At 43.4% G+C, this 17,783-nt stretch overlaps 1 protein-coding gene across 25 annotated transcripts in view; it reads right to left on the bottom strand.

The window, feature by feature from the left end:
- Positions 1-17,783, bottom strand: part of nrxn2 (neurexin 2) — a 540,133-nt gene that overhangs the window by 290,055 nt on the left and 232,295 nt on the right. For all 25 annotated transcript variants that reach the window (XM_062965405.1, XM_062965382.1, XM_062965398.1 and 22 more), the window contains 4 exons: positions 8,988-9,149; positions 4,250-4,688; positions 2,303-2,686; positions 757-960 (listed from right to left, as the gene is read on the bottom strand). In XM_062965405.1, the coding sequence (XP_062821475.1) occupies positions 757-960; positions 2,303-2,686; positions 4,250-4,688; positions 8,988-9,149 (1,189 nt within the window). The remainder of the gene's footprint in view (positions 1-756; positions 961-2,302; positions 2,687-4,249; positions 4,689-8,987; positions 9,150-17,783) is intronic.

Below are 17,783 nucleotides of genomic sequence, written 5' to 3'. Positions count from 1 at the left end.
AGAGGTATAGATTCTCAGCCCTGTCTCGGGCTCTTGGGAAGAAGCCACGCCCACTCCTCTAGCTCCGCCCCCTGTGTCCTAACAGGCGCCTCAGGTGCTCAGCCCTGTCTCCGGCACTTTGGAAGAGGCCCCGCCCCTCCTCTGGCCCCGCCCCGTGTCCTAATAGGAGCCATGACCGCCCCCCTGGATTGCTCCAGCACCCACTGGGGGGCGATAGCACCCACTTTGGGAATCACTGCTATATAGAGTGGTCAAACAGTCTGGGATTCTGGTGTAGCTTCCCCCCACCCCAAAAAAAAGGAACTGCCAAGTCTGAAGTTACTGAGGAGGGGTGGGGAGAGGAAGAGACCCAGGACGAGCCATTTCCCCCACTTCCTCTAAGCCGCAAGCGGTGACAAGGAGGTCAGGTTCTGGGACCAACCTCACGTACTGCCACCAACTTGCTCTCCCCACCTCCACTTCAGCAAAGGTATGGAGAACCAGGCAGCCCTCCATGCACAACAATGGGCTAAAACCCATAGAGGGTTCAATATCACCCAGTCAAGTTGTATCAGACACCAAATCCCACCACATGAGTGGTAAGAGTTGCAGTCTAACATGTCTATATCTATGTTGTGCCAAGTTTGAGGAGGCTCCTTCATGTGGAACCTTGCTAGTGATGGTTTCCGCCACCCTTCACTACATCGGATGCCAATTGGGTCCATGGGGAGAAAGTAGAGGTAGTCAAGGATAGGACCAGTCCCCCCAGTTGGTTACCTAGGTTGACCGTGAGCTTCATTTGGCCCCCGTCCAGCTCTAGGCGGAGAGTGTCGGCCGACTCCTTGGAGGTGGTGGCCATCATGAATCCATACGCCCGCTGGGACATGAAGCGGAGGGACACGTCTTCAGCTTCGGTGTGCATGACCGTGGGCAGCATTATCTTCATGTACATGCTCCCATCATAGCTCAGCACCGTGGCCTCTGCCCAGGTGACAGGGTGGGATGGTGGGAGGAGAAAGCAGAAAAGGAGAGCTGTTATTTTAGGGTGTTGGCCTTACAAAATTGTTTCTCCATCTAAAGAAGTATTTTCTCCTACTCTGGGAGGTGGGGAGCTGAAGGACTTCAAGATATTGTTGTAGTCTACTTCGAGGGGACGATGGAGGTGGGAAGCAACATCTGGAAGGACGTGGTTCCTCATTTCTGAAGGAGGGTGATCTTCACCATGACCTACTACTTGATTTCCTTCCACTTTATCATCAGCTACCAAAACCAATCTATCATCTATCATCTTCCCTTCCATATCTGTCTATCTATCTCAGTGGTTTCCAATGTTCTTTTGACCAAGGACCACTTGATCAGGGACCACTCTCCAACATTAGTACCAAAAGGCTTACGAATCAGTTTTTGGTCAACTAGATTCAGTTTAGTTATCTGGGGTGTTGATTCAGAAAATTGCATTGGATAGACCACATCAGCACTTGTTTCTGATTCCAGTAGTCATCCAGTAGTCGCCATCTGCTCACCCACAGAAAACCTTATTCCATCATCTAGAGCTCATGTGGTCTATCCAATACAATTTTCTGAATCAGCATCCCAAATAACCCCTGGAACAGGCCTAAAAATACGCCAAGGTCCCCCACTTCTAGGCCCCACATGGAAGTCTCCGCTCAGGGGGAGGGAGGAGGAGGAGAAGCAGCAGTCAGGAGGCTTACTGCCTTCCTTTCATGTCAGCCTCTCCCCTCCTGACATTGTCTAAAAACAAAGACACCAAGGCCTCCTACTTCCAGGGCTCCGCTCAGGGGGAGGTAGGGAGGAGGAGAAGCAGCAGTCAGGAGGCTTATTGCCTTCCTTTCATGGGTAGTCAGCCTCTCCCTGCCCGACATCCTCTAAAAACAAAGACACCAAGGCCTCCCACTTCCAGGGTTCCGCTCAGGGGGAGGTAGGGAGGAGGAGAAGCAGCAGTCAGGAGGCTTATTGCCTTCCTTTCATGTGTAGTCAGCCTCTCCCCTCCTGACATCATCTAAAAACAAAGACACCAAGGCCCCCCACTTCCAGGCTCCACATGGAAGGGCTCCGCTCAGGTAGGGAGGAGAAGCAGCAGTCAGGAGGCTTGTTGTTGTGCCTACTGTTAGAACAGTTTCTCCCCTCCCAACATTCCCATTGCTTTGGCACTATAAGAGGGTTCCGCGAGACTAGTCGCTCTCGTTGCAATGATCTAGTAACGGTGAGGCCATGGACCATATTTTAGTTCTTGCGGCCCACTGGTGGTCCATGGTCCACAGGTTGGGAACCACTGGTCTAACTCCATCTAGAGCCCCCTCACCTCTCTCACATAGCCGGCCCAAGTAGCCAGTGCCCACGCAGTCGCAGATGAAGCGGTTCCAGCCTTCCCGGCAGAGCCCTCCATTGCGGCAGGGGGAGCTGCTGCACTGCTTGAGGGTCTCCCGGGAGCAGAAGCTGGAGACACCAGTCACGCTCTGCACTTCAGCCAAGCGACGCACGTCCCGGCTCTTGCCATCGATGAAGAGGTCCCGCACGCAGCCCACGTAGCCATAGTTTAGGAAGGCCGTCCACACTTCCGGGGGCAAGATGAGATCCAGGCGGTTCTCGGGTAGCCCCCCCAGGTACATCTCACTGTCCAGGTCCAAGATCTCACTCTCACCACTGGCCAGGAAGGGGGTGCTGCGGCTGTTCACGGAGATCGAACCTGGACGGAGGAAGAGCCAAAGAAATGACCGAAATGAAGCCTGATATACATTGATGGTACTAAATAAATAAAGGATGATGATGGTGATGGCAATGACGATGATAATAATAACAATCATCACCATCACCATCATTAAGCATTAAGAAGGATACCAGTTTTCCAAGCTGGATTTGTGTTGGAAATCATCCTGGACTACACAAGTCTCATTTATTAGATATGTAGTGGATAGCGTAAACTGAGGGAAACCTCTCTATTATCCCATGCATGCCCAGATAGGCCTTTGCTGGTTTCTCTCTTCTTGTTGTTTCTATCTTCCTTCACCTTGTTGTTTTAGCAATGTGATCTCTTCAGGGATGAGGTGACTTCCTCTATTTAGATCTATTTTATTGCCCCGAAATAAGGCTCGGACCATGCGGTGGTAGCCATCCATCCTCCTTTATCTTCTGCATGAGAAAAACATATTTTGCCCTCTCTACTGGCAAAATGTAGGTATTTAGATATTCTGTTATTTTTGCCTGCTTACCTTCCTTAGTGCTAGCTTAGATAGCTAGTTAGCTCCAAAACCTTTCCTATCCACAATGGATTTCTTTTTACCTCAATAAATACCTTAGAATCACGCTTTCCAAAATCTAACTTAATTGTTACAGGAGATTTTAATGCTCGCTTGGGTCCTGATAATACAACCTTATTTGCCTCTAAGTTATGGCACCTGGAAGAGTTGGAAGACCACTTAAACAAGATCGACAGCAAATCTAAGGATAGCAAGATCAACTTAGCTGGGATACGCTTAGCGCAGATGACATCAAGACTAGCCCTAAACATAATAAATGGAGACCCTAAATTTGAGAGACTTGCCGAATTCACCTATATATCAGGAAGTGGGAGCAGTGTGATAGATTACGTTCCGGTAGCAAATCTCACATATAAACATATAGAGAATTTCATCACAATACCCAGAACAGAAAGTGACCATCTCCCGATTTCTTATATAGTAAGTCTTCCTAATGCACAACGTTTAAGTCCACAACATTATCTAGATAATTCCACCCTAGACATAAGACGAAACAGACTTAAATGGGACACAAAAAAGCAAAACAAACCCCTAGCAACTTCAGACCCCTTGGTACTGGAGGAGTTGGGAAAGATCATAGCAGAAACAGAAAGTGCGGAGGAAGTAGTTTCAAAATACTCAAATAAATACCTTTTTTGAACTTTTAAGCTGACTTTGCAATCCTTTGCCATCCTAAGAAAGGCTTCCCTAAACTCACCTCACACAAGTTTCTGCTGTTTGGAAGTGTGTTTCTGCCACTCTGCTATATTTCAGGGAATCTCCTTCAGACAGAGGGTTATTTTTGAGCCTAACAGCTCATAGATTCCCAACAATTTGGAATGGGCCCAGACCTTCAAATAGAGCACAAAAGTGTGCCCCAACATGAGGCTTCAGCTACTTCAAGCTCATCAAATGGACAGCTAAGCTGTATTTGACTTTGATTCAGGATGGACAGAATATTCACCAATATCTATTTCTTGGCCAACAAATGCATTTTCTGACCATTTTCTCACCTTTGCGTCCGTCTCGCTGGAAGTCCACATGGCACCATTCGCCGTCGTTCACCTTTTTGCTGCTGGCCCGCATTTTGATCCCACCTGAGCCCATGTCCAGCAGCAAGTAAAGATAGCCATCAAGGAGTTCCATGGCAAAGTAGTCTGCCTTGTGGAGCCGCTCCGACCGGCCTTCTTTGGGCGGCTGCAATCGGCCATGGCTGAAGAGCAGCAGCCCGTTGGGCTCCGTCGTACGGAAATCGAAGGAGATTGAGCCCGTCTTCTTGGTGTTCCACTTGGGGAGGGAGATGTAGGCTTCAGGAGACTCAAAGGTGACTGGGTCCAGGGCTGCGACATTCTCACAGCGGAAGACCAGGTCACCGTTGATTTTCATCTTGGGGTCCCCTTCTTTGGCCAGGCGGGACAGTTCAAGCTTGAAGTCATTGTTCTTATAGACCACCTGCCAAGAGACAGACCTGGCTAGTCTGATCTAAATGAGACATGTACAAACTCTTCCTCAGACGCACCAACATTTGAGGTGGAAACCAAGACATGTGTGGCTAAGCATAAGCAATATCAGTGTGTGCTCAAGATGGTGAAGTTATCTATATATATAAAAGAGCGACTCACAAAACAACAAAACTACAGGCCTCCCAACCTCGAAATTTGACAACACAACCCATCATCCACGCCTCTAGGTTGATACAACAAAAAGAAAAGAAAAATAAAGTCCTAATTAGAGAGAGAGGAATAATTGCTTTTATCCAATTGCTGCCAGTTAGAAGGCTAAGCTCCTCCAACTTGGTCTCCTAGCAACCCAATCAAAAATAATTAAAAACACTAAAAAATTAATACAATAAAATACTATAATAACAGAAAATAACTAAAAATAATACAAGAAAATAATATAATAAATAAAAATATAACTTACAATAAAATTAATTAAAAAATGCAAATAACGTCAAATAAAAATTACACAACAATTTTTAACCAATACCACCACCACTTTGCCACAGCAACGCGTGGCCGGGCACAGCTAGTCTATATATATAAAAGGGTAATGGAATCACGGCACCGGACAAAACAACTAAACTAAACACCCCACAACCTTGAAAATTGACAGCACAACCTTTCATCCACGCCTCTACGTTCATACAACAAAAAGTAAAATTAAGTCCTAGCCACAGCAACGCGTGGCCGGGCACAGCTAGTACCATATATACTCGAAGATAAGCTGAGTTTTTCAGCCCTGGCCTCCCTTGGCTTATAATGGGGTCAAACTGAGCAGCGGAGCCTGGAGGCATTTGCTTGTAATATATGTTACATGTCTCTCTCTTCTTCCCCTCCCTTAACAGTATGTTTTCTTTTCCAAAGCCTCTCTTGCAAGAGAGAGAGAGACAGGGAAAAGAAGGGAATGTTTTGAATTGTATTAGTGGTTGTTTGATATTATTACTGTTGTATTAACTTTTGTTTTAACTTTTATTACCTTATTGTGTTTTAGCCTGTGTATATTGTGCTAATGTATTTGTGTTGTTACTTTTGTAACAATGTGAGCCGCCCCAAGTCCCCGCGGGGAGATGGTGGCGGGGTATAAATAAAGTTTTATTATTATTATTATTAAAAGGGAAAAGAGAGGGAGAGAAACTCTTGCAAGTCAGGAAGAAGAAAAGGATTGCATGGGTGGAAGAAAAAAAGAGACTTTTGCAAATCTTCAGGAATTATTATTATTATTATTATTATTATTATTATTATTATTATTATTATTTTAATATGACACAGCAAACAAGATAGATATGCTGGATTTCATATCACAAAATCACAAGTCGAACACTTCCCAAGTGTCTAGGACTGTGTGATGTATTTTCGGATGATACGCACAGATCCCAGTAGGGTGGCTATTATTATTATTATTATTATTATTATTATTATTATTATTATTATTTATCTTATAAAAGCATTTTCCCCTGAAAAAATTCTTAATCCCTCCTACAGATATATAGGCATTTCCCCCCGCAAGCCTTTGCAATCCTTGTGTACCAATCTATCCATCTATCTATCTACATTAATTTTATATATGAATTTTCCCCTCATATGTTTGCAAGTCTTTGCAAATCCTATATACATATAGATACCTAGAGATTTCCAAATACCTGTATATATGTATATGTACACATTATTTTTATATATGAATTTTCCCCTCACATGTTTGCAAGTCTGCAAATTTTATATAGATGCATATGTGAAATTAGTATATATAATTATAGATCTATATCTAACTTTGCACTGTTTATATAGGCATTGAATGTTTGCCTGTTACTGTGTTGGAAGCTGGCCTGAATCCCCATGGGGAGATAGAGAGGGCGGGATAGAAATGAAGTATTATTATTATTATTGTTATTGTTGATACTATATTGTTTTTGTTAACCCTCCTTTTCCACTTACAGAGCTAGTTTATTGTTTTTCTTTGACATACAGTAAATATTCAAAAATATTTAACTTACTGATACCCCGATTGATGTAATTTTATTGGTACAGTAGAGTCTCACTTATCCAACACTCGCTTATCCAATGTTCTAGATTATCCAATGCATTTTTGTAGTCAATGTTTTCAATACATCATGATATTTTGGTGCTAAATTCGTAAATACAGTAATTACTACATAGCATTACTGCGTATTGAACTACTTTTTCTGTCAAATTTGTTGTCTAACATGATGTTTTGGTGTTTAATTTGTAAAATCATAACCTAATTTGATGTTTAATAGAATTTTCCTTAGTGCCTCCTTATTATCCAACATATTCGCTTATCCAACATTCTGCCGGCCCGTTTATGTTGGGTAAGTGAGACTCTACTGTACCTGTATATATGTATATGTACACATTATTTTTATATATGAATTTTCCCCTCACATGTTTGCAAGTCTGCAAATTTTATATAGATGCATATGTGAAATTAGTATATATAATTATAGATCTATATCTAACTTTGCACTGTTTATATAGGTATTGAATGTTTGCCTGTTACTATGTTGGAAGCTGGCCTGAATCCCCATGGGGGGATAGAGAGGGCAGGATAGAAATGAAGTAGTATTATTATTATTATTATTATTATTATTATTATTATTATTATTATTATTAAGTTATTGGGGTTGTTGTATGTTTTCCGGGCTGTATGGCCATGTTCTAGAAGTATTCTCTCCTGACGTTTCACCCACATCTATGGCAGGCATCGTCAGAGGTTGTGAGGATGCCTGCCATAGATGTGGGCGAAACGTCAGGAGTGAATACTTCTAGAACATGGCCATACAGCCCGGAAAACATACAACAACTCTGTGATCTCGGCCATGAAAGCCTTCGACAACATATTAAGTTATTGTTGATACTATATTGTTTTTGTTAACCCTCCTTTTCCACTTACAGAGCAAGTTTATTGTTTTTCTTTGAAATACAGTAAATATTCAAAAACATTTAACTTACTGATGCCCCGATTAATGCAATTTTATTGGTATCTATTTTTATTTTGGAATTGACCAGTAACTGCTGCATTTCCCACCCTTGGCTTATACTCAAATCAATATGTTTTCCCAGGTTTTTTTGTGGTACCCCGGCTTATATTTGGGTTGGCTTATACTCGAGTACAGTAGTCTCACTTATCCAACACTCGCTTATCCAACGTTCTGGATTATCCAATGCATTTTTGTAGTCAATGTTTTCAATACATCGTGATATTTTGGTGCTAAATTCATAAATACAGTAATTTCTACATAGCATTACAGTGTACTGAACTACTTTTTCTGTCAAATTTGTTGTCTAACATGATGTTTTGGTGTTTAATTTGTAAAATCATAACCTAATTTGATGTTTAATAGACTTTTCCTTAGTGCCTCCTTATTATCCAACATATTCGCTTATAATAATAATAATAATAATAATAATAATAATAATAATAATAATAATAATAATAATTTTATTTTTATACCCCGCCCCATCTCCCTGAAGGGACTCGGGGCGGCTTACATGGGGCCTGGCCCGATAAAACAAACAAATAACAGTAACAAAGCAATAAAACAATTATCCCAGTAAAATCTAATGTTCTGCTGGCCCATTTATGTTGGATAAGTGAGACTCTACTGTATCTATTTTTATTTTGGAATTGACCAGTAACTGCTGCATTTCCCACCCTTGGCTTATACTCGAGTCAATATGTTTGCCCAGTTTTTTTGTGGTAGCTCGGCTTCTATTTGGGTCAGCTTATACTCGAGTATAAATCAGGAATATAATGAGATGTGACCCAAGTCTAAACACAACATTCATTTGTGTTCTTTGCACATCTTATACCCATAACTTACTGGTCATGTAAGTGTGATTTCTTGTTATAATTGTATTATTTTACCTTGTTTAATAATGTGTGTTATGTCGTTATGTAATGTTGTGTTGCTTTTATGACTGCAAACCGCCCTGAGTCCCATCTGGGAGATAGGGCGGTATATAAATAAAGTTATTATTATTATTATTATTATTATTATTATTATTATTATTATTATTATTATTATTACTTGTCTGGCTTATTCCCCCCACAAGCTCTTTCTGTACTTATTTCCATCCAGCGATAATAAGAAAGACGAGATCAGAGATTCATTAGGGACTGGGGAACGGTTGCATGACATGAGGCCGAGGGTCCCCGTTGAAAAACTTGGGACTGTTTCTCCAGGAGACCACCTCCCGCATCTTGCTAGGACCCCACCCTCCGAAGACTCACATCCTTGAGGCATCCCATGAAATTGTTGCTGACGGGGGACCCGGGCAGGTCAGCCGTGTTGGGGCTTCCCCCTATGTAGAAGAAGTCGTCCGAGCCCAGCATGGTGTAGTCCTCCTGCGTGTAGCCGGTGGTGGTGAGGATGCCATCCACAGAGATAGTCACCTGTCCGTCATGAGCGCAGGGGTTGGGGGGAGGGGGGTTGGGGGGGTGGAGGGAGACAAGGAGACAACAAAGTGTTAACCAAGTGGGGAACTGGCAAGGAGAAGGGGGAGGCTTGGCGAGGAAGGGGCGGCAGACTCATTTTTATGTCTGGATATCTCTTGGGAGAAATGCCACATTATTTTTTTTCCAGTTGTTGGGGAGGAGAAAGAGAAATAGAGGGGAAAAGAGTAAGACAGAAGTGAAGGGAGCGAGAGGAAATCTGCACAAGGTTTGATGGTCTGGTGGAGAACGTCTGCACTTCTTGCCCTGTGTGTGTCTTGACTTCATAACATCACCCACTTCCGTCACACCGCACCATGTGCCTCCCAAATAACTGCTCCACAGCATCCCTACACTGAGATACAGGGGCCGGGCTGTGGCGCAGCTGGCTAGTAACCAGCTGCTATAAATCACTACTGAGTTCGAAGCCCGGGTCGGGTTAAGCCTCCGACCATTAATAGCCCCGGCTTGCTGTTGACCTATGCAGCCCCGAAAGACAGTTGCACCTGTCAATTAGGGAAATTTAGGGACGCTTTATGCGGGAGGCTAATTTACAACACCATAAAACTCCCAGAAAAACACGAGGAAAGGAATGAGGAAGTACAGCCACTACTGGACGGTGAAGCAACAGCTCCCCCTGTGGCCGGAATCGTGAAGCTGGAAAAATGTTAAAAATGCCTCTGAGTCTGTCTAATGTATGTTGTTTGTCTGTTGGCACTGAATGTTTGCCATATATGTGTTCATTGTAATCCGCCCTGAGTGAGAAGGGCGGAATATAAATACTGTAAATAAATAAATAAATAATACACTAAGGAACTTCCTCTTGTGCTGGTTGTTTACAATAGGCTTCTGGAGGAAGGACCCGGGAGAAGAAAGGAAGCTCAAAGGACCGGGCCTTAGCACAGCAGGTTAGTTACCAAGCTGCAATTAATCTTGAGAGTTCGAAGCCCGGGTCAGGGTGAGCTCCTGACCTTTAGCCCAGCTTCTGCTGACCTAGCAGTTTGAAAACAAAGGCGAGTAGATAAATAGGAACTGCATTAAAGTGGGGAGGTATTTAGGCTTGGTGTTTGTTCAGAAAAAAAAGGAGGAACAAAGAAAGTTCTTCGGCAGGGGGATGGAGCGATAGTACCCCGAGCTCAGCCTCCAAAGATGCCGAAAGATGGAAAAGCCTATATAATACCTCTATCTGTTGTCTGTATTTTATTCAAATTGCTATTTCATGAATTGGATATAGGATTCCAGTTTTCAAATGCGATAAACGTGATACAGTAGAGTCTCGCTTATCCAACTTTCGCTTATCCAACGTTCTGTATTATCCAATGCAGTTTGCCTTTTAGTAGTCAATGTTTTTGTAGTCAATGGTTTCAATACATTTTGATGCTTTGGTGCTAAATTCGTAAATACAGTAATGACTACATAATGTTACCATGTATTGAACTGCTTTTTCTGTTGGTTTGTTGTAAAACATGATGTTTTGATGCTTAATTTGTAAAATCATAACGTACTTTGATGTTTAATAGGTTTTTCCTTAATCCCTTCTTATTATCCAACATTTTAGCTTATCCAACGTTCTGCTGGCCTGTTTATGTTGGATAAGTGAGACTCTACTGTATATAATAACCAAAAGGCCAAAATTTTGATAAATGGACAACCTACAGAGGATATTATAATAAAGAAAAGTGTACATCAAGGATGCCCTCTTTCACCGCTAATCTTTATTTTTGCACTTGAAATCTTATTAAGAAATGTAACAAAAGATAAAGATTTAAAGCGCACAAAAATTAGAAATAAGGAATATAAAATGAGGGGTTTTGCAGATGACGTGATATGTATTTTGGAAGATCAAAAAAAAAACTATTAAAAATTGGATGGAAAAATTACAAGAATTCGGTTCTTTGGCAGTAGTTACAGTAGAGTCTCACTTATCCAACATAAACGGGCCAGCAGAATGTTGGATAAGCAAATATGTTGGATAATAAGGAGAGATTAAGGAGAAGCCTATTAAACACCAAATTAGGTTATGATTTTACAAATTAAGCACCAAAACATCATGTTATACAACAAATTTGACAGAAAAAGTAGTTCAGTATGCAGTAATGTTACGTAGTAATTACTGTATTTATGAATCCAGAACGTTGGATAAGCGAATGTTGGATAAGTGAGACTCTACTGAATAATAAACAAAAAGAAATCTATGATGTTAACGAAAAATATATCTAAAGAAGACCAAAAAAGGTGCATAGAATTGCAGGAATAAAAATATCGCTCAAAATAAAATATGTAAAAGTCTGTCTTGTCATTATTATAATTGCCATTGAATGTTTGCTGTGTATATGTTCTGTGATTCGCCCTTCGGGGTGAGAAGGGCAGAATATAAACGCTGTAAATAAGTAAATAAATGAATTATTTTGTGCTGAAAAAATGTTAAAGATTCCAATTCCGATTTCTGGACGAAGCCGTCCATGAAGGTGACACCATGAATTGCCGCACTGGGTGACACCAACCCTAGTATACAGTCCAAGCAATCCATCTTTCCCATGCTCTGGTGTGGAGATGGCAAATAGACCTGGCAGCCAGTGCAAAATTTCACTCTTTGTAAGGTGATTTTCACAACTTGTCTAGGACGGTTCCTTCTGTGGCTCTTAAGTACGACAGGCTTGGAATCCGCTCCATTAGGGAAGTGCGCTGGAGTATGAAGAGCTTGTAGACAAGGCCAGCTGGGATTGCCCGGCAGAACAGATAAAACAGGAAGGAACGCGGCAGCTCAGGATCCCCGTGTGCACTTTTGGAACAGCTTCAAACACTGGCAAAACTCTCCCAAAGGATCCAAGTGCTTGTCGGCAGATGGAAAGAGGTCAGGCCCAGCAGCAGCAGCTGCCTCCCAAGTCTGTGGGTCACTAAATGCACTTTTGGTTCTTCGTCCAAACTTCAAAGCGGCAATCCGAAGGGCTGAACACAGTTTTAGGAAATAAATTCCAATTCCACATTGGGATGCTCTTTTGAAACCAAACTGAATGCTCCTCTGTTCAGGCAGATGTGAAGCTGCAAAATTTCCCAGTGTAGGACAATCTCCATATCTGTGGGATATATGTTCCCAGACTTTGTGAGGATACATGAAACGGAATATATTGAAATGAAGGATTTCTGGCCGGGCTTTGGCACAGGAGGTTAACCACTAGACATGTCCAAAAAATCGTTTTGAATCGTATATCGGAATTATTTCGGATTGTTCTCGCTTTTTGATACGCATTCCGAGACATTGTCTCACAGCGCAACCAGCAATGTAATTCGAACCATTGTTGGCCCATTCTCTAATTGTCTCTTAATGTTTCGTTAATTTCCCCCCCAATTTTTTTTTAAATACAGTAGAGTCTCACTTATCCAAGCTAAACGGGCCGGCAGAAGCTTGGATAAGTGAATATCTTGGATAATAAGGAGGGATTAAGGAAAAGCCTATTAAACATCAAATTAGGTTATGATTTTACAAATTAAGCACCAAAACATCAGGTTATACAACAAATTTGACAGAAAAAGTAGTTCAATATGCAATAATGTTATGTTGTAATTACTGTATTTACAAATTTAGCACCAAAATATCATGATATATTGAAAACATTGACTACAAAAATGGCTTGGATTATCCAGAAGCTTGGATAAGCGAGGTTTGGATAAGTGAGACTCTACTGTATATTTTTTAAAATATTTTAAAAAATTGTTTCTGCATCCTACCTTGAATGGGAACTTAGCGCAGCCTAACATGGCTGCCGCTCCCCGGCCAATCAGAAGCTTCCACGATGGACGCAAAGGTGGGGGCTAACGTCCTCTGTCCACATGGAAGATTGCCATACAAGCCCGGTGTGTAGCGATTGCGCATGTGCGTCCGCCATTTTAGAAACATTTAGAATCATTACGAATTTTCGAAAATATCCGAAATTTTTGGGTGAAAAAATCGGAAATACTTTCTATATCGAAGCGCCAGCGCTCCCTACTTTAGAAACGAGAATTGAAACATTTTTTTCATTGATCGGACATGCCTATTAACCACTAGCTGCAATAAATCTTGCCCATTAAAAGGTGGTCAGTTCGAAGTCCAGGTCGGAGGTGAGTGCCTGACCTTCAGCTCAGCTCACTGCCCACCTAGCAGATCGAAAACAACAGTGAGTAGATAAATAGGTACCGCTTTAGCAGGGAGATATTTTAATAGCACTATGAGGAAATACCAGAAAAATGCCGGCAACCAAAAAAGGGGGAAGTCTTACTATAGAGTCTTGTCTTGTATTTTTCCCAGATTTTTAGAAGTGTAGAGCGGATGAAGTGATTTCCAAAATTTCTTTCTGTTTTTTTTCTTCCCGTACCACAGGGCTAATATAAATATAAGCAGGGAGAGGGGGCAACAGCACCCCCTCGTGGCCAGGATCGAGCACAACCTCCAGGACACTGAAGATGGGAAATGCCTATATATATCTATATTTGCCGAACAATGTTCCCTCGCTTATTGCTGGGATTAGGTTCCAGTACCACCCGCAACAAGTGAAAATCCGCAAAGTAGGGACACTATATTTATTTTAATATTTATACATTATCTTAATAGTTATACACTATTTTAAGTCTTTATCAACCAATCGTGTGTTGATAAATCACCTCCTCCTCCTCCCGTTGCCATTTGGGCTCCCTTTTCTCTCCCTTTGGCTTCTCCTTCCTCCCTTCCTTAGGCTGTAAATTGTAATTTTTTATGATTTATAATAGACATTTAGAGTTTATTGAAAAACCGCAAAACAGTGAATCTGCAAAAAGTGAACCGCGAGGTAGTGAGGGAACACTGTATATGTGTTCTATGATCCACTCTGACTCCCCTTTGGGGTGAGAATGGTGGAATATAAATACTGTAAATGAATAAAGAAATAAGAATATCATAGCATTGTGCTGGAGGACTTAAAAATGCCTGGAGAGCAGAGTTCGAATCTGGCTTCAGTTATGGAATCCACTGGGCGATGTTGGGCAAGTCATACTCCCTCAGCTTCAGAAGAAGGCAATGGCAAACTCTTTGAAGAAATCGTGCCAAGAATGTGATAGTGTCAGAGCCGGCCCAACATAGAGGCCAATGTAAGCGCCCGCTTGTGGCGCATCATCCCTGGGGGCGCTGTCAAGGCCTCAACTGAGGCATTCTGCGTTTGGCGAGGAGGAAGCCGATGGTCCCTGCCAGCGCCGCCGAAGGTATGTGCGGGGCCTTGGGGAGGGGGTTGCAATTTCGGGGAGGGGCCTAGGTTCGCCCACAGGTTCGCCTACAAGGCGAAATTACCTAGGGCCACCTCTGGATAGTGTCGACAGAAACATGTTGGAGGCGCACAACCTCGGTGTCATGGCAGTTGGTGGATTCTGGGAGTTACAGTCCAGAAAAGCAGCCTTCCTAGCAGGCTTGGTCTTGCCTTCACTTCCACCTCCTGAAGAGCTCTGCACCGGTTCAATCCCACTACGCCGCTTTCAGCTTTTGTCTAATGAATTCTGGGCAAACGCATCTTGGATCTCATTCAGCAAGGCTTGCTTCTTGGAATAACCAACTTGCCTCTTTCCTCCTCCGGGATCCGACTGCCTCTTGCTTTCAGAGTCCCTTTGAGGCATCCAAAAGGCTTAGAGGCCTCGCCTGCCCACCCAGAGCAAATGCATCGGGGAAGGGGAGCCACCTGGGAGCCCAGCCAGTAATTCTCTTCATTTCTCCCAAAACCAAGCAGATAATAATAATACACAGCATGCCCAGGACAGGAAGCGGGCAGATGTAGAAGTACACGAAAGCGAGTCCTCGAAGGAGGCTGCAAACCCACAAGCCATTAACGTTGCACCGTATTTCCGTGGAATTTCAGCTGAGCTCCCTCGGCCTAAATGGTTTGTGGTCTGCCGCCAAACGGATAAAAAGCCAATCTCATTCCTATAAATAAAAAGGGCAACAGTCGCAGAGGAGCAAACAAGGAACAAATGATCTCTCTGCTACCTTAAAAAAAAGAAGAAGACGGTCTTGTGGTGTGAGAGCTTTTTCTGCTAACCTAGCCGGGAACAAGAGGGGCTCACTAAGAGTTTGAGCAACCTGTGTTCAGGCAAGATGCACTGCAGTGCTCCTCGGATCAGTTAAAAATGAGCTCCCAGAATGCGGCAGATCCGCAAGCTTCCTCCAGGCATTTATCGGTCTGAGGAAACACTGTGGTGCTCTTTAATCTTTGCAGAGTTTGTGGAAGGAAAGAGAGCAGAGACTCCCAACTTCTATACCTACAGCTCACTACTCAAAGGAGCTTTTTTGTTGAATTCCACGGTCAGAGAAGCAGAGAAGAATGGCTTCCATCAGGACAGCATGCTTGCTCCATCAGTACTTAACATTTACACTGCCAGAAGGGATAGAGAATTTCACCTATGCCGACGATCGTGCCATCACCGCTCAAGCAGAGAGCTTTGAAATGGTTGAACAGGAGCTCTCTGAAGCTTTAGGTGCTCTTACTGCCTATTACAGAGAAAACCAGCTGTTTCTTAATCCATGTAAAACACAGACGTGTGCTTTCCACCTTAAGAACAGACAAGCATCTCGAGCTCTGAGGATGACCTGGGAAGGAATCCCACTGGAGCACTGCAGCACACCAAAATACCTGAGAGTCAGTCTGGACCATGCTCTGACTTACAAGAAGCACTGCTTGAATATCAAGAAAAAAGTGGGCGCTAGAAATAACATCTTAGAAAAGCTGACTGGCACAACCTGGGCATCACAACCTGACACAGTGAAGACATCTGCCCTTGCGCTTTGCTACTCTGCTGCCGAGTGTGGAATACATCTCACCACCATGTGGCTCTTAATGAGACATGCCGCATTATCACAGGATGTCTACGCCTCACACCACTGGAGAAATTATATTGCTTAGCCGGCATTGCACCGCCTGAAGTAGCATCCAGCAATGAAAGGACCAAGGCATTGACAACTCCAGCCCATCCCTTGTTTGGATATCAGCCAGCACGCCAATGCCTTAAATCAAGAAATAGCTTCCTAAGATCTACAGAGATACTCGCAGGAACACCTCAGCAAGCGAGAGTCCAAAAGTGGCATAGACACCAAGATCTGGGAAGCCCTGGCCCTTGAGCACTCTAGCTGGAGGTCAGCTGTGATTAGCAGTGCTGTTGAATTTGAAGAGAATGGAGGGCAAAAGGGAGAAACATACCAAGAGGAAGGTGCATCAAGCCAAACCTTCCTTGCGCCACAGGCCCGGGCTGTGGCGCAAGCTGGTGAGCAGCCAGCTGCAGCCAGCTGAGACCAATCACTCTGACCAAGAGGTCATGAGTTCGAGGCCAGCTCGGAGCCTGCGTTTGTCTTTGTCTTTGTTCTATGTCAAGGCATTGAATGTTTGCCTTATATGTGTAATGTGATCCGCCCTGAGTCCCCTTCGGGGTGAGAAGGGTGGAATATAAATACTGTAAATAAATAAATAAATAATAAATAAATAAACCTGACCGGGATCTCCTTCCATCTGGAAACCGATGTGGTCACTGTGGAAGAACATGCGGGTCAAGGATAAGGTTCTACAGAAGGGGCGGTTCAACCGTGAGGCAAATTAGGCAATTGCCTGTGGCGCCATCCTCTAGGGGGCGCAGTTCAGCCGTGGGCCCGCCTTGATTTGTTGTAAAACATGATGTTTTGGTGCTTAATTTGTAAAATCATAATGTAATTTGATGTTTAATCAAATTTATTATCCAACATTTTCGCTTATCCAATGCTTTTATTTTTCAGTGATTGATTTGGGGCGGTGGGGTGCCAAAATTCTGTTCACTTACACTTGGAAATTACCTAGGGCTGGCCCTGCCCTATGCATCAATCGCCAAGACACTACACTTCGAAGGCCGTTATACTCTGACAATGAGCGATCACCCAAGTAAGTATGTAAGGTACCAAACTGCAGACACAGACGGCAAGGGTCTTTAAAAGCCCCCCCAAAATGAGGACTGCCTTTTACATAAGGTACATGGCCAATCACCCAAAATGAGATACATGGCCGGGTCAAAGCTCCCACAGAGTTTTAATTGAAGGGGAAGAGGTTGGTGCTTAAGGACTGAAAAGCCAGAGCTCCTCCTGCTGATCTTCCGACAACCCGACAACCAGCCGCAGCCGTTTTATGGGCAATTCAGCTCGCGGCACAAAGGTCCTCTCAATGTGGCACCAGGGAGACTGCCCGGGGTTGTGTTAACGAGGCGATAATGACTCTGGAGGCAGTATCAATAAAACGCATGCAAAAGGGGGACCTCCAAGTGCCAAAGACCCGCCGGAAGGATCACAGGGAAAGGTCACCAGCTTGTTTTTTTTCTCCCCTTGTCCTCCCGCCCGCAAGGCAGCAGCTGTTGTCAGCCTTTTCGCAGTCTTCTGCGATTTCGCAAAAATGCAAGGCCAGACTGCTGTCCTTGTAGAGGATGATGGGAGCCATTGTCCAACATGTCAGGCTGGTTTGTGATCTGCAAATGAAGAGGAACAGGAGCCAGCATGGTTCAATGTCATATGCCAGTCTCCACAAAGTTGGATGTGTTTTTGTCTCACGAAGACACGGATGATCCCATCTTCCAAAAAATGCTCAG

This window comes from Anolis carolinensis, unplaced genomic scaffold (genome assembly GCF_035594765.1).
Source record: "Anolis carolinensis isolate JA03-04 unplaced genomic scaffold, rAnoCar3.1.pri scaffold_14, whole genome shotgun sequence".
Lineage (NCBI taxonomy): Eukaryota > Metazoa > Chordata > Lepidosauria > Squamata > Dactyloidae > Anolis > Anolis carolinensis.
This window is presented reverse-complemented; position numbering and strand designations above follow the sequence as displayed.